At 37.6% G+C, this 18,105-nt stretch overlaps 1 protein-coding gene across 5 annotated transcripts in view; it reads left to right on the top strand.

The window, feature by feature from the left end:
- Ankar (ankyrin and armadillo repeat containing) overlaps positions 1-18,105 on the top strand; it is a 57,605-nt gene that overhangs the window by 38,833 nt on the left and 667 nt on the right. For 4 of the 5 annotated variants that reach the window (NM_001347063.1, NM_176980.4, XM_006496060.3 and 1 more), the window contains 10 exons: positions 2,533-2,774; positions 2,949-3,102; positions 3,180-3,341; positions 5,539-5,645; positions 9,291-9,413; positions 9,898-10,056; positions 10,703-10,820; positions 11,521-11,630; positions 14,562-14,758; positions 16,782-16,828. In NM_001347063.1, coding sequence (NP_001333992.1) covers positions 2,533-2,774; positions 2,949-3,102; positions 3,180-3,341; positions 5,539-5,645; positions 9,291-9,413; positions 9,898-10,056; positions 10,703-10,820; positions 11,521-11,630; positions 14,562-14,758; positions 16,782-16,828 — 1,419 coding nt within the window. Of the gene's footprint in view, positions 1-2,532; positions 2,775-2,948; positions 3,103-3,179; positions 3,342-5,538; positions 5,646-9,290; positions 9,414-9,897; positions 10,057-10,702; positions 10,821-11,520; positions 11,631-14,561; positions 14,759-16,781; positions 16,829-18,105 lie in introns of those variants that run through there. The other variant, XR_003955720.1, reaches the window with a different exon arrangement.

Here is an 18,105-nt window from a genome sequence, read left to right as displayed (position 1 = left end):
CAAACTAATATTTTATAAAACTTTTAAGATTGGTTCAGGGAAAATTGAGAATTTCTGCTCAGTTTTGATGGAAAATCTTGATGAAGACATTATTATTATTATTATTATTATTATTATTATTATTATTATTATTAAGGTAAGGTCTCATTGGGTAGACCAGGCTAGGCTAGATCTTAGAGATCCAGCTGCCTCCCAAGTGCTGGGATTAAAGGTGTGTCTGACTTATTTACACAATATTAAATTACCTTTTTTTAATTAGAAGCAAGGCAACAATAGCAACTAAACAGTATAGAAACTGGGGGCATCTTAATTAGTATCACTAATGGAAACAGATGAACATCATTTAACACTATATGAATTACCATCAAAGAACATGATGTCGCTTTTAAAATGTTCTGAATGGAGGCGCATATCTTGAATTATGAGAAACATTAAATAAACCTGAACTGTGATTTAAAATAAATGACTAATATACATTTAAAACTTCTAAGTTGCCAAAGGTAGAGAAGAGTTGTAGATTATAGAAAACATAGACATCATAAATGAAATGCACCTCTCAGTCTGAGAGAAGAGCACTACAGAGGACGGACATTACAGGATAGCAGATAACTGTGGCTAAAGTGTTGCATCTACTGATTGTTCTATGTATCCATGTGCTCCCCATATCCTCAAATTAGTGTGGATTCCTTATATACATCATGGTCAACAGCAAAATGATCCATGAAGAGATTTAGGAAAACTCAGTTTAACCTAACTTAGTCAGCCAGGTTGGATCAAACTTCCAGAGTCTGATGCCAGGTGGTTTCTTGCCAGCATATTTAAACAAAGAATAATTTGGAAAAAAAAAAGTTTCCAGGTATAATACAAGACCTTGTGCACAAGGAAGCATAATTGCATCAAAACAAACTCAAGGGCTGGAGAGATGGCTCAGGGGTTAAGAGCACTACCTACTCTTCTGAAAGTCCTGAGTTCAAATCCCAGCAACCACATGGTGACTCACAACCACCTGTACAGCTACAGTGTACTCATATATATAAAATAAATAAATCTTAAAAAAATAACTCAAAATACATGTCATTTTTCCCAAGATGATGGGTTCTAGAAATAGGCTACATGTATTAGCTTCAAAGCCTATGGAAGGATCTGACATGGTCTCAGTCATACAAATAGTATAGAGGTCATTTGGGCTATAAGCCGCCTTCAGTCCTGGTTGTGGGAGCTTGACATGACCTGACCCTACAGCTAATACAGATCACCAAGTTATTAATCGCCTCCATTCTCAGCATTCTGGATGGAAAAATATGTTATATGTCCTTTTCATTAAGAGGACATTCCTGTGTGCTTAAACTTCCTGGCTTCCCTGATGATCTGTGGGTGTAAAGACCATGCTTCCACCACATATGTAGAAAACAAAATTGTAGCCTGGCATAGTGGTACACTCCTTCAGTTCCAGCATGAGAGAGGCAGAGCCAGGTGAGTCTAAGGCCAGTTTAACCTGTGTAGTAAGTTTCAAGCTAGCCAGGGCAGAATAACACACACACACACACACACACACACACACACACACACACACACGCACATGCACACACACACACAGAGTGAGAGAGAGAGAGAGAGAGAGATGGATAGAGTGAGCAAAAGTTGCAGATAGATGCATATATAAAATCAATGTAACTGTGTATTAAATTTCTAAGTGCAGGTAAAGTATTTAAGTTCTCACACTCTTACACTTTTCTGTAAATTGTAAGAACAAAATAAAATGAAATGCCATTTTTGTCTATCAAGTTAGCAAGTTTCATGTCTTCATTTTTAATGATAAGATTTATCTTGAAGATAAAGTCAAGCTGATCTGCCTGAGCTCTGATTATGAAAGAATAACATGCTACTGATCCCTTTAGAAATCAGTTTACTGAAATGTACTCAATTATCCCAGTAATTCTTGAGACTCTATGCTAAAGGAAAAAGAACTGATAAATATCTACATGTTAAGAAAAAATTTCAGCCGGGCACAGGCCTTTAATCCCAGCACTCAGGAGGCAGAGGCAGGTGGATTTTTGAGTTCGACACCAGCCTGGTCTACAAAGTGAGTTCCAGGACAGCCAGAGCTATACAGAGAAACCCTGTCTTGAAAAACCAAAAAAGAAAAAGAAAAGAAAAAGAAAAAGAAACAGAAAAAGAAAAATTTTCCTGGAATTATTTAAAACAGTTTGAAGCAACATACATTTTTCAATGTGATATAACCATTGATGAAATATTTAGAAGGCATTTGTAATATTTATGTTAATAAAAAGAATATAAAAATAATTCATTTGTAGTACAATTATATTGAATATGTCTACAATTATCTAAATATGCCAAGTATCTCTATAAGAAGCAACAAACAAGACAATCTAAATGATGAACCTGGACAGTTTATTTATATTTCTGTTTTCTAAATTTTTCTTTGAGTTATAAATTTGACTTTGTAATATGTGGAACTATGTAGAAATGCAGTATATTTACAATGTTTCCTTACTCTTCACTCTTTTGAAGATGTGCTGAAGGCACTGTCCTCAGCTACAATTGCTGAGGTTGCCCGCGACAATAAGGAAGTGCAGGATGCTATCGCAAAGGAAGGGGCCATCCCTCCCCTGGTAACTCTTTTTAAAGGGAAGCAGCTCAGTGTCCAAGTAAAAGGTGCAATGGCTGTGGAATCACTGGCAAACTGCAACCCTTTAATCCAGAAGGAATTTCTGGAAAGAGAATTAACTAAGGACCTCCTAAAACTTCTACAGGTAGAGATTTTATCATTACTTTTCCAATTGTTTAGATGGTTTATTTTATTTTGAATTGTATTTGAAGATTGGAAAAATCAAACAAAATTCTGAATGTGTATTTTATAAAACTATACATCTGTAATGTGTCTAGTACACATGCACTGAGTGAATGTCATGTTTTTGTTTTAATAGGCCTTTCAAATAGATGTTAAGGAGCAGGGAGCCATAGCACTTTGGGCCTTGGCAGGACAAACATTGAAACAACAAAAGTATATGGCAGAGCAGATTGGATACAACCTCATAATAAGCATGCTCCTGTCACCATCAGCTAAGATGCAGTATGTAGGTAAGTTGCTTTCTTTGCATAACTGCTGATGTAGTAGACACTGAAGTCCACACCCACCTCTTACTGTTTGTTACCAGGAGGTGAAGCAGTCATAGCTCTGAGTAAGGACAGTCGGATGCATCAGAATCAGATATGTGAAGGCAAGGGCATTGCACCACTGGTTCGCCTGCTGAGGATTAATAAGATACCAGAAGGCACACTTCTGAGCGTCATCAGAGCAGTGGGGTCCATTTGTATTGGTTTGTATACAATCTCAATTTCTTAAATACTATGAGAAAAATAAAAGACTTGGGTAGAGAAGTAGTAATTGCCTCTTTATCACTATTCATACTATAAGAGATCTCAAAGATTTCCAAATAGTTTAAATAAACTTGGTCAGTTAAAATGGTGACATTAAGAATTTCATATCTGTTTTGCTCTTGAATTCAGAGTAAAATAGAAAATGAAGAGAATGAGCATTGATTATTTTGAACTGAATATAATCCCATTCATTTTAAGATAAGTTTAAAATGTCGAGTCATAAATTTCTTAAGGTAAACATTCAATTATATTTTTTCAATTCTTGTTTATTTATATAAATAACTCTTTGTTTATATAAAGTGGCCTTTGTTGCAAAAGAACTGACATTTTAGGGTTCATGAAAAAAGTTGCAGAACATTTAGTGATTGATCTACCAATAAAATTTGGGTTCTTTGCTGACAATAGCAAGTCAGAGTAGAGTCTGTAGATGTCTTGCAAACAACGGAAAAGATCTTTTTTGTGCATGTTTGTTTCTCTATGTAATTGTATTTTCTCAAAAGTACCCAGATGTTGAAGTTAGTAGCTCCATTTTAATTCCATGCTCATGAAAAATATCTGTAGAAGTTCATTAACTATTATAAGAAATAAATAATCCAGAAAACAATGTCTCTTTTATAGCTGGAATCTATGATATGTATTCTTATTTAAAAAATTCTAGTAAATTGGTATTAAAGAGATGACTCAGTTGTTAATACAGCTTATTGCTCTTCCAGGAGCTATTTCAGTTTTTAGCATCCATATTTTTAGCACCATTCCTGTAATTCCAGCTGGAACATAAGCATACATAGACATAGTCACACAAATTAAGCAAATCTAGTAAATGGTATATATATATATATATATATTTCTACCTCTATCTATCTATCTACCTATCTATCTATCTAATCTATCTATCTATCTTTGCTTGATCATCCACCTAACAACTATACTTATATGGGGGTGGTGAAGGAGATAAAAGGAGAAAAAAATAAAATGTTTTTTGCTCATTCTACTCCCCTTAGTTAATTTAAATTTTCCAAATAAAAATAAGTGGCTGGCTCTTTGTCAATGTTTAAAGAAGCCTAAACTTGTATTTTTTATTTAAGTATATAAGTTTGCTATATTTATATAGTGTACATATAAATATATTTATACTATATTTAAGTATATAAGCCTACAATATACGAAATGGCATTCCTTGGCCAAACAAAATTAAACATTTATGCATATTCACAAAAATGAGATTAATTTTTCTCCTGATATAAGATTGCAACTCAAAGTATAGAATGTTATAAAGATAATGTTTGTTATTACTATATGCAATTTAAGAAAGCTAGAAAATTTAACTTCGTGATTGCTCATTTTTTGATTAATAAACTTTTTTTTTTTTTTTGATGTAAAAGCATAAGGTAGTTTAATGATGGAGCTCCGGGCCGACACATACCTCCTGCAGGAGACAGAAGTGTCGACCAGATGGTGGAGCCATAATGGCGGAGCTCTGGGTCGAAACATATCTCACGCAGGAGACAGTAGTTTCGACCCCGAGGCTTGGAAGCTAGGGACTTTTATAGAAAAGGGGTGGGGCTGGGGGAGGAATTGGCGCAGTTTCACATGATTGGTCCATTTGATTAAGAAACTTTTAATAGAAAATAACTATAAATTTGGCTATCAGGATATTGTATTTTTAAACAATGCAGGTTGTTATTCTTTAGCAATGTAGCATTTTTCAACTTTATGTGCTGTGTCTCTATTATAAAAAACCATTTATAATTTCTGTTTTGTTTTGTTTTGTTTTGTTTTGTTTTTTGAGGGTTTCTCTGTGTAGCCCTGGCTGTCCTGGAACCCACTCTGTAGACCAGGCTGGCCTTGAACTCAGAAATCTGCCTGCCTCTGCCTCCCAAGCTCTGGGATTAAAGGCATGCGCCACTACGCTCAGCCATTTATAATTTTAATAATGAATTGTCCATGCTTATTCATTCTGCCCTTTAAAGAATTAAAGCAGGAGTATTGAAATAGTGTCAATATACCATGTTCTTAAAATTTGCTAGCCACATTACCTTAAGATGGTTTTTCAACCAAAGCCAAGCTAAGTTTTGACTCTACAATTTACAATATGAAACAAAACCATGACCTCATTGACCTATGAGAACCTTACAGGTGTGGCCCACACGAGCAATCCCATGAGTCAACAATTTGTTGTAGAGGAAAATGCTCTTCCAGTGCTTATTCAGCTACTAAGAAATCATCCTTCAATTAATATTAGGGTATGTATTAAGGTTTCAAATGTTTCTGACACACTAAATGCAATATATACAACACCTTTACAAATAATGTGTAACTTAGATTATGCAAGTTTATAAGAATAACAACTTAACTTTTAAAACAAAAATCTAAAATTTTTAAGCAGAAAAGATTAATGTAGTAAATATTTTTTTCAAATATGACATGAAAGTCTTACACACTTATTCCTTAGCTATTCACTGTGTATTCATAGAATAGCTTCCTTCTTCCTTAGTTAGTGCGTTGCATGGCACTGTTTCTCAACACAGTGTGGGCTGACTGTCAACCAGTGTGCTAAAGGCCAGATTATAACCAATTACTATACGGTCTTTGAGAGTTAGTCACTCTTCCATCCATGCCTTTAATAAGCCAGCATCAATTCAAACCCTTTACCAAAGCCTTTACCAAAATTCAGGAATTTTTAGATGGCCAAGAGGGAAACTATAACAACAAATACTATCATACATTTTCTTCTCATATTTTCCAGGGACTCTATTAGTGATAAGGAAATATATATATAATAATGTGATAGTGAATAGAAATATTTCCTTTTATAGATAATATTGAAAAAGATAAATCATAAGAATCAGGTTTTTCAAGCTATGAGAAATAGAAAAATACAGATTAACATATTAATGAATAGTAATATTTACTTTTTTATTAGATGTTTTCTTCATTTACATTTCAAATGCTATCTCCTTTCCCAGTTTCCTTTCCGAAAATCCACTATACCCTCCCCCTGCCCTGTTCCCCAACCCACCCACTCTTGCTTCCTGGCCCTGGCGTTCCCCTGTACTGGGGCATATAATCTTCTCAAGACCAAGGGCCTCTCCTCCCAATGATGGCCGACTAGGCCATCCTCTGCTACATATGCAGCTAGAGACATGAGCTCTGGGGGTACTGGTTAGTTCATATTGCTGTTCCTCCTATAGGGTTACAGACCCCTTCAGCTCCTTGGGTACTTTCTTTAGATTCTTTCATTGGGGACCCTGTGTTCCATCCAATAGATGACTGTGAGCATCTACTTCTGTGTTTGCCAGGCACTGGCATAGTCTCACAGGAGACAGCAATATCAGGGTCCTGTCAGCAAAATCTTGTTGGTATATTTCCTTTTATAGACACATTATAGGAAAAGATACTATAAGATACTTGCCCCTACCCCCTTTCAGGATACAAAAGGGATGATTTAATTGTGAAAGTTTGGTAGGAAATAAAAGTAAACATAAGCTACAAATCACTTTTGTTTCCAATTATAAATAAAAATTATATAGACCTTTAAAGAATATTTCATAAGACTATGGAAAACTTCCATTTTATCCATTTTTTTTCAAAAATTTTTAAACTTGTTAAACTATAACCTAAATACTTTCAGTCACTTTCCTGAAAATTAGACTCTACAATGGACAGAACATTTCACTATGCTTCTCTCTCTCTCTCTCTCTCTCTCTCTCTCTCTCTCTCTCTCCCTCTCTCTCTCTCTCTGTCTCTCTCTCTCTCCTTCTTCTTTTTTTATTTTCCCACATCTCCCTCCCCCATGTCTTCAAAAGGATGTACCCACCCCCCAAACGGCACACCCCCACCCCACCAGACCTCTCCACTCCCTGGGGCCTCAAGTCTCTTGAGGGTTAGGTGCATCTTCTCTGACTGAGTCCCCAACTGGCAGTCCTCTGCTGTATATGTGTTGGGGGCCTCTTATTAGCTGGTGTATGCATCCTGGTTGGTGCCTCAGTGTCTGAGAGATCTTGGGGGTCCAGGTTTGTTGAGACTGCTGGTCTTCCTATAGGGTTGCCTTCCCCCTCAGCGTCTTCCAGCTTTTCCCTAATTCAACCACAGGGACCACCAGTTTCTGTCCATTGGTTGGGTGTAAATATCTGCATCTGACTCTTTCTGCTGCTTGTTGGACCTTTTGGGGGGCAGTTCCTGTTTGTAAGCATACCATAGTATCCGTAATAGTGTCAGGCCGTGGGGCCTCCCCTTGAGCTGGATTCCAATTTGGGCTGGTCACTGAACCTTCTTTCCCTCATTCTCTTCTCCTTTTTGTCCCTGCAGTTCTTTTAGACTGGAACAATTTTGGGTCAGTTTTTGACTGTGGGATGGGAACCCCTTCTCTCCACTTGATGCCCTGTATTTTTGCTGGAGGTGGACTCTACAATTTCCCTCTACACACTGTAGAACATTTTATCTAAGTTTCCTCCCGTTGAGTCCTGAGGGTCTCTCACCTCCCAGATCTCTGGCACATTCTAGAGTGTCCCCTCCCCCACCTCCTACCTCCTGAGGTTGCCTGTTTCCATTCATTATGCTGGCCCTCAGGGCTTCAGTCCTGTCCCTCACAATACCTGATCATGTTCCCCTCTTCCCCTCCCTGACCCCTTTCCTACCCAGGTCCCTCCCTCCCTTCTTCTCACCCGTGATTGCTTTATTCTCCCTCTCAAGTGGGATTGAAGCATCCTTATGTGGGCCCTTCAGCTTGTTAATCTTTTTGAGTTCTGTGGATTGTATCCTGGATATTCTGTACTTCTTTTTTTTCCCCGCTAAAATCTACTTCTTAGTGAGTACATACCATGCATGTCCTTTTGGGTCTGAGTTACCTCACTCAGGATGGTATTTTCTAGTTTCATCCATTTGCCTGCAAAACTCATGATGTCCTCGGAATTAATAGCTGAGTAGTAGTCCATTGTGTAAATGAACCACACTTTCTGTATCCATTCTTCTGCTGTGGAACATCTGGGTTTCTTCCAGCTTCTGGCTATCACATATAAGGCCACTACGGAACAGTGGAACACATGTCCCTGTGGCATGGTAGGGCATCTTTTGGGTATATGCCCAAGAGTGGTATAGCTGGGTCTTCAGGTAAATCTATTCCAATTTTCTGAAGAACCTCCAGACTGATTTCCAGAATGCTTGTACTAGCTTGCGATCTCACCAGCAATGGAGGAGTGTTCCTCTCTCTCCATATCCTTACCAACATGTGTTGTCACCTGAGTTTTGATCTCAGCCGTTCTGATTGGTGTAAGGTGGAATCTCAAGAAAGGCATAATATAGCCCTTTCAAAAGCTGTCTGTTAAGTCTAGGGATGTACATGGTTCAGTTTCCTAATGGAAGATAACTGTAAATCAAACAACTCTAAAAACTAAAGAAAACAACTCTGCCTTGATGCTACTCTTATAAAACTTTGCTTAAATTCTTAGGTGGCCCCTTACACGTCGACAGCCCTATGGTCATTAGCAACTTAAAACAGCCTTTAAACCCATGCCAGCAAATACTTAAAAATTATGTTTGGAAGTGGAAGGGATTTGACTTCATATGTAGGATTGGGACTGCATCTCTGTTCATGCCCTACTGTCCCTGGGAACCCCACCCCACCCATGGCACCCTCAGAAGGAAATGTGTGGTTGTCTCTGGACATAGAGGAGATGGATATTTCCTAGCCATTAAAATTTATGAGGAACAGTCCTGCAGAAGCTGTGTTAGTCTTTAAATAGTAGTCAGAGAACTATACTCAATAACCATGCTTTAAAACCCTTTATAACCATATTTCCATAATCTAGTCTGTATAAATATTTACATAATGAAATATATTCTTTGGTAATTTGTGAATGGAAGGTAATTTCTGAAAACCACATATTTAGGTTGAGGTGGCATTTTCATTGGCATGCATCGTCCTAGGGAATAATTCGCTAAAAAAGGAATTACAAAATGATGAAGGATTTGAATATTCTGATGTCCTTTATCTTCTTCACTCAAAAGATAAGGTAAGACCTTCACAGAGCCTCTGTGTGCTCACATGGGCGAGATGGCTCTAAGAAAACAATATCAGTTATGACTAAATGCTCTCCATGGCAACATGCAAGTGTATTATTTAAGAGAATATACAAAATGTCTCTTTGTAGGTCATGATTGTGTACTGGTATGATAATCAAATTTTCCAAGGAAGACAGGCAGCAATTTTATGCTTGGTGACGAACGCCAAATCGGCCATTAATTGTACATTTAACTTAATGTTATGCCTTTTCATCCCCAGCCATTCCCTTCTTATCTAGCACTACAGGGAGGCTTCTGAAACACTTTTCTAAGACAGTTAATATTAGGCAATTATTTTTCTTTAAAAAGTCCCCTAACAATGTCACATTTCTCTTCCTGTTAAGAATAAAATGCATTGTAATAGTCAGCAACCTAGGAGCCAATGAGGAACATGTGATGAAGTAAATGAAATGATTGGGATTTCTCCTTCTCTAGGAAGTCTGCCTGAAAGCAGGTTATGCACTAACCCTTTTTGCCTTCAACGATCGCTTTCAACAGCACTTGATATTGGAAACTGGATTGATAACTGTATCTATTTTTGAGCCATTTCTTCAATCTAGCGTTGAAACAGAGAGGGCAATGGCAGCATTTCAGGTACATGGATCAATCCTAACATTTCATATTGGCAAGTATGGCATTGTAGTGAACACTTCTTCATTGGGGATCTAGAAAAATGTTCATTAATTTATGAAATTTAGTACTTGGCACATTTGCCCCTCTACCTCATGGAAAGTCCATTACTAGGATTTCTTTATATGGAATTTTTTAGGTTACATTTGATGTCTATAACAACCCTGTGATGCCAGCAGGCAAGTGTCTTACTCACATCATGTTTAAAGAACTATGTAGAGAAACGTGGCTGGGTTGAAAACAAGTGTAATTGCAGACTGTGAGCTGATTACACGGCTTCTTGCACCCTGAACAGTATTTAGACTCCTTGGTGCCTCATGCTTTTCTTCAGAGCTTTTCTAACCTAAACCTCATTAAGCACTTCTCTTGTACTTCAAGGACAGCTGTTGCAAGGACTGTAGAAAGGATAATATGGCCTGTCATAGTCACTGTTGTGACCATTTTCGGGGGTTGGAGGGGAGTAATGTAACCTGTGCTCTCTACCTCTCCATCTCTTCTGTTAGAGTCCACCAAATATTCCCATGACTCATTAAAAATGTGCCCAAATCATAACTGATCAAGAAAATCTGAGTAGCAACTGTTCACCAATTCTACATTTTGTCTCTTTTAGATCATCATATTAGCTAAAGCCATTATTGATGTGGAACATGTTACTTTGTATGGAAGAGGGATTCAGATCTTAGCTGACAGTCTGAATTCAGTCCATGCTCCTACTATTGCCTTGACAGGTAAGAAATATCTAAACGACAACAACAAAACAAACAACAACAAACATCTAATGACATCTATACAAAGGAACAAGCTTTGTGTCCAAGACTATAAAATATTTTAGATTGGAATCTCAACAATACTAAAATATGCTTGATTCCCTGTTGCATAGTTTCAAATTATGCTACCTGAAAATACTGAACATCCATTTCTGCATTGAGCAATGGGCATGCACTCTGCACACTGAAAAGGAACACAGTAACTCTCACCTTGGCCCTTTCCTTTTCTAATTATTATTTCAAACTTTTAATGATTTTTTAGACTATAAAGTGAGAATTCAGTTATGCACTGACCATTGTGTCTCAAGAAGTAGACATGGTGCACAGTTATGGTTCAAGAAAAACACATACTTAAATAAATAAAATCTTAATAACCCCAAAAGAGTGAATATATTTTGAAGCATTGGAAGACAGAAAGCTTCCAGCTTTAAAAACTTCTCCTTCTTATATAAATAAATCTGTGTAAGTCTTAGTACGTTTACAGAAATGCAATCAACTACAGGGAACAATTATCCTGCATTTACATGGACATGTTTTCTTACTTCTTCATGTTGGTTTTGGATCTTAAGTCTTTTACAGTGAAATGCACATGTGAACAAAAAGCAGTCTATCAGTTATCAGTTTTAGATAATATAAGAGCTTTTCTATGTTTTAATTCTAGGTAATATAATAGCCAGCCTGGCTCACTCGAGAGCTGGGATTCCAGAGGCTTTTGTCTCACTGGGAACAGTCCAGCGGCTCTGCTACCACCTGTATGCAAGAAGCGAAGAGGTAAAAAGAAAAGGCTAAGCAGGGCGTGGTGGCCCACGCCTTTAATCCCAGCACTCAGGAGGCAGAGGCAGGCAGATTTCTGAGTTCGAGACCAGCCTGGTGACAGAGTGAGTTCCAGGACAGCCAGGGCTACACAGAGAAACCCTGTCTCGAAAAACCAAAAAAAAAAAAGAAAGAAAGAAAGAAAGAAAGAAAGAAAGAAAGAAAGAAAGAAAGAAAGAAAGAAAGAAAGAAAGAAAAGGCTATTTGTAAAACGGAAAGTGCTGCAAACAGTAACCGGTGCTTTGCCCACATAAGAGGACACTTTTTCTTGGGATACTATGTAATTTATATTAACTCAAAAATAGTATTAGTCATATCTGACATCTACAATTCTGATTCTAATTCCAACATTTAAGCAGAGTTTTACAAAAGCAGTATATAACAACTGTAATTAAACTTTTTAAAACTATAATGGAGAGATGGTTCAAGAGCATGTACTGCTGCTATAGAGGACCCCAGTTTGGCTCCCAGCACCTATATTGGATGGGTCACAGCCCGTGGGCACGCACACGTGCGTGTACACACACACACACACACACACACACACACACACACACACACACACACATCTTTTAAAAACTTAAAGAAGGTCAGGGTGGAGAAGAAAAATTGATGATTAATATTGGTGGAAAAGTCTCTGGGTAAAGCTGTATACATATCTTTACAAGTGCTTTATGTCAATCACCTCATAGCAAAAAGCAGTGTAAGTTTAAAAAGAAGATACTTTCTAATATCATGCTTATTAAAATATTTTTAAGAATGTTTAAAATCTATTATCTGTTCAAATTAATCTGAGTTAAAATTAAAAAAAAACCCAAAACTAACAAACAAAAACAAATCAAAATAAAACAAAACAAAAACCTGTGAAATGGGCTATTTTAATTCTAAAATCAAGATTGAACCTACAAAACTTCATGTCAGAGTTCATGCCAGTAATATCAGCACTCGGGACACCAAGACAGGAGGATTTCTCTTATTTCAAAGCCAATCTTGGTTTCACAGAAATTTGGCATATGCCCTGTGAAGGAATGATATGCAGATTCGTGAGGAGCACCATACCTTAAGAACAAATTATGACAAGAATGTAAGAAAGTGCCATAAAGATACCCAATGCTTTGTATAACTTAAATTTTAAATATGTAGTATATAAGCAAATTGACTATGATGAAACAGAAATTTAACTAAAATATACAAAAATTTGTTAGTCAATGGGTGAGCCTTTTTTTCATTTTTTAATATTCTTAAGTAATTCTAAAATACGTCAAATACGCTCACAGGTAATTGTGAGCAGTGACTAGAAATCAAGGGCAATTAACAGTATTCTTTAAAAATAGGGGCAGAGGATGTGACCTGGACGTGGAATGAGTGACCTGGCAGGCTTGAGCCATCATGCTCCTACCTGGTGACTGATGTCTGCTTATACCCAGATCTGATTATTAACATTTACAGACGTTAATAATACTGACAATAATAATAATAATAATTTATTTGGTTTTTTAAAACAGGGTTTCTCTGTATAACAGCCCTGCCTGTCCTGGAACTCACTTTGTAGGCCTTGCTGGCCTCAAACTCAGAGATCGCTTTCTTGTGCCTTCCTAGTTCTAGGATTAAAGATGTGTTCTACTATGCCCAGCTTATAGAAATTTTCTTAAGATTTATTTTATTTTTAATAACGTGTGTATGTGTCTGTGTAGGATGTGCATGTGGATGCAGATATAAGGTGTGTCTGTGTCTGTGTAGGTATGTGCACATGGATGCAGGTCCCCATGGAGGCCAGAGGGTGTTGGGTCCCCTGGACTTGGAGTTCCAGGTGGTTGGAAGCTGCCTGATTGGGCTAGATAATTTTATTAGATTTTTTGAGAAAACTATACCAAGTGTTTTCATCATATTCGCCTGTCTCCTTTTCAACTTGTCCTTTACCCATCCCCACTCCCACATTGACACAATTTTCAGTCCTGCTCCAATGATCCTGAATGTTTTCCACTGGAGGCTCCCTATCCCAGCAGCTAATATTTGCCAATAGCTCTGTGGCCATGGGTGGGATTGTGTGCTGGAGTATGGTCTGGGTTGGGCTTGCATGGGATTTATGCTTGCTATTGAAACTATTTTGAGTTCATATGTAGAAATGCCTTGCTGTGTGTAGAAGACACTGTTTCCTGTAGTTAGCCACAACCTCTGGCTCTTGAGTTCTTTCCATCACTCACCATCAATAATCTCTGAGCCTTCAGAGCCCACTATTTACGTTTCTTCTCATAAAATTGTGATAAACCTATTTGACAAAGAGAAATTCTACGTATGCTACATATGACACCCTCAATCAAAACACTTATTAAAAAATTCAAGACAGCCAGGCGGTGGTGGCGCACGCCTTTAATCCCAGCACTTGGGAGGCAGAGGTAGGCGGATTTCTGAGTTTGAGGCCAGCCTGGTCTACAAAGTGAGTTCCAGGACAGCCAGGGCTATACAGAGAAACCCTGTCTCAAAAAACCAAGAAAAAAAATTCAAGACAAATACTGAGATTTGAACTCAAAGTAATATTCAAAAAGTGTACATGAATATATTTAGCTCTGGTGAATTGTGTAATTTAAAATGGTAAAATAGCAAATATTCTGTCATTCATATATATATATATATATATATATATATATATATATATATGTATGTATGTATGTATATTTGTTTGTTTTTCAAGACAGAGTTTCTCTGTATAGCCCTGGCTTTCCTGAAACTCACTCTGCAGACCAGGCTGGCCTCGAACTCAGAAATCTGCCTGCCTCTGCCTCCCAAGTGCTGGGATTAAAGGCATGCGCCACCACTGCCTGGCTGTCAGTTATATTTTGTCATAATAAAATATTAGGAAAATGTGTAAGAAATTTCGTCCTGTTTCAGGTTCGCACAGCATGTTCCTGTGCCCTTGGCTACCTCACTTACAATGCACATGCTTTCCGACTTCTGTTAACTGAGTGTAGGAATAAGCCGAACCAATTCCTGCGCATCACAAATAACATCAGTAAAGATGCAAAGATCAATCCTGCATTCCTAAAGGAGTTTCAACTGCAGCAAAGGATGGGACTTCCATCCTTAAGGTACTATGCCTTTATGGCCTTGTTGGACATCAATGGGAGGAGAGGACCTTAGTCCTGGGAAGGCTCAATGCCCAGTGTAGGAGAATGCCAGGGTGAGGATGTGGGAGTGGGTGGGTGGTGGAACACACTCACAGAAGCAGGGAGAGGGAGGATGGGATAGGAGATTTCCAGAGGGGAAACTTGGAAAGTGAATAACATTTGAAATGTAAATAAATAAAATATCCTATAAAAAAAAAAAAGAGAAGTTTCAGAAGTGACATCATTAGTAAAGATCTTAGATTTTAGGGATCCACCATGTAAAACTCCCCTTGAAATGCATATCCTCTGTGTATCAAATATAAATTTAAAAATTTAACCTTGAATGAATGTTCATTGCCAAAGCCATGGTTTTATTGATTTTTGAATGTCAAGTGTCTTTTTGCTTTTGTTTATTATCAATCTCTGTACCAAAATAAACAGCAGTAGGTTTCTGCTTAAAGCTTACTCTTAAATATCAAAAATTTTTCCTCATTTTTAATTGCATTACTCCATGAAGGAAAAATAGTAAAATTCACTTTGTCTCAACATTATGATTTCATTATAACCTAAGTCAAATGAGAAGTACAAAAAAAAAAAAAAAAACAAAAAAAACCCAAACTTACCGTGAACTATTTTCTCTGCTTCTACATACAGAGCTGAATTATGAGTCTTTCCAGGTAGGAAGGCATTCATATATAGGGAAAGATTTACTCACAATATATTATTATTATGATGATACAAGAAGGGAATCATACCTAATAGTATTTTATGGCTATATAAAGTAATTTTATGTAGAAAAAAGATAAGTCTATTTTAAGAATCCTTTAAAAACTGAAAATCTGAACATTAATTGTGATAACTTACAAGTTAATTTTATTGTTTTATAAATTTAATTTAGTACAAATTGTTGCGGTATATCTCCATCCCAAATATGCCCCGGCAACACAACACAGTTAATATGATTACAGGCTGTGCGCCTAGATTGGGCAGATCTACCACTACACTACCATCTTCCACATCTATGAGACCCCTTAGAACTTGCGGTTTCTCTTTCTCCTTCCTCTTCCTCCTCTTCCTCTTCTTCGTCTTTCTCCTCAGCATCCTCTCCCTCTTTCAGTTTCTCCTCTCTTCCCACCTTCCACTCTACCTTCCCTTTTATCTGCCCAATCGTCAGCTCTCCTTTATTTTACAAATTAAGGTGGGAAGCAGGTTTACAGGAAATCACCTGAGTGCGGATTCATTCATTGTTCACAACCAATCACAGGAGAACAGAATTAGCATCAAATATAATTAGTTCCAGGGCTATCTGCAACAAATGATTTATACTTTGTAGCCAGTCATTCCCACACCTCTGTTGGAAATGGAAAATGTGTTCCTGTTCAATTCTGTTTTCCTCAAAATTCAGTATGAGTCCTATTTTAGGGTTTCTATTCCTGTAAAGAAACATCATGAAATATTTCATTGGGGCTGGCTTATAGTTCAGAGGTTTAGTCTATCATTGTTGTGGAAGGAAGCATGGCAGTGTGCAGGTAGACATGCTGCTGGAGACAGGACTGCCCCGGACATAGTGCTGGAGACGGGGCTTAGGGTTCTACAACTTGATCCACAGGCAGCAGAAATGACTGTGTTTAGCTTGAGGCTTAGCTTGAACATTTAAGACCTCAAAGCCTGCCCCCACAGTGACACACTTCCTCCAACAAAGCCACACCTCCTAACAGCCATTCTCTATGGGACAAGCATTCACACATATGAGACTATGCCATTCCTTTTCAAACCATATCTTCTTCCCATCACTTCAAACATAATGGTCCATTTTAGTTATGCTTAGTATTTGAAATGACTAAGTGATAAGGTAGCTGCAGGCAGCATACATGCAATTTTATACATGTATGACATAGATCATTAGGCCCCTGAACATGGAACCTGGAATCTTTATTTATTCATGGCTTTCTGGGTATACTATGTCTTCATTTATTTTATTATTTGATATTTTGCCCCCTTTTAGCCTGGAGAGGAATGGAGGACCACCTGTAATTCCTGTCTTTAAAAAAGGTAATTAATTTTTCTTTTATTTCTTTAATGTCTGCTAGTCCTTGCATTCTGTTATTCTGTGGTAGGGTTTCCATTGCTATGATAAAACACCATGAACAAAGGCAACTTGGAACGAAAGGGTTTATTTCAACTTACAGCTTATAGCCAGCCCATCAGCTAGAAAAAAAGAGGGCTAGATTTTGAGACAGGAACTAATGCAGAGGGCATGGTCATGAGCTGATTGCTGGATTACTCAGTCTCCTTTTTTATATAGCCCAGGACCCAGCCAGGAGTAACACCAGAAACATAGGGCAGGGCCCTCTCACATCAATCATAAATCAAGAAAATGCCCACAGGCTTGCCTACAGGACAGAGTTACAAAAGCACTTTCTTAATTGGTGGTACCATTTTCTCATTTGTGTCTAGGTTTGTGTCAATACAACAAAAACCAACCAGCACATCATATCTTTAAATATTCAAAATGTGGAGACAACCCTCTAGAAAGCATACCTTTAAGCTTGTTTTGTAACTATACATACAGAAGACACATTCTTCATTTAATGTCTTCCCTAGTGTTATTAGTGGCCAAAGATTTCTCTGGCAGGATGGCACAGTTGCTAAAAGTACTTGCCAACAAGCCTAATCACCCCAGCTTGAGCCTCAGAACCTACATGGTGGGAGAGAACGAATTCCCACAAGTTGTCTGTTAACTCTGCCCTCCACATATGTGTTGATACACATATACACACAACATTTTGAAAACATCTTTCTCTTATCTCCAAGTAAAACACGAATAAGGCACCATCTAACTGTGCCTTAAACAATCTTTCTCTTGTAAAATTTCATGTACAATTATCTAAAAACTCTTAGACCAAAGGCCACACTGTTTTCATTGATACTTGATAGCTCTGACTCGGTAGTTGAAAGTTGGGTAGTATGAGGAAATCAGAATTTAGATCTTACAATATTAATTCCTTTCTATTTTAATTTTTAAAATACATTTGAATTTCATGGGGTGGGGGGAGACATATGTCTGAGTGCAGATGCCCAAAAGGCCAGAGGCTAGAATCCAGTAGAGATGAAGTCCCAGGAAGCTGTGCGCTGCCTGATGTGGGTGCTGGGTACTGATTGTCAGTTCTCTGCAGGAGCGCTCTATGCTCTTAGTGGTACTGAATAGGGAATAAACATGGCTTACTTATTGTAATGCTCATGCTTATTAATCTGCTAGCCTTAGAAAAGGGCCAATGACAGTGTATGTTGTCCTAGAATAAACATCTATGACATAACCAGTAAGAAAG

The sequence above is a fragment of the Mus musculus genome, chromosome 1 (genome assembly GCF_000001635.26).
Source record: "Mus musculus strain C57BL/6J chromosome 1, GRCm38.p6 C57BL/6J".
Lineage (NCBI taxonomy): Eukaryota > Metazoa > Chordata > Mammalia > Rodentia > Muridae > Mus > Mus musculus.
This window is presented reverse-complemented; position numbering and strand designations above follow the sequence as displayed.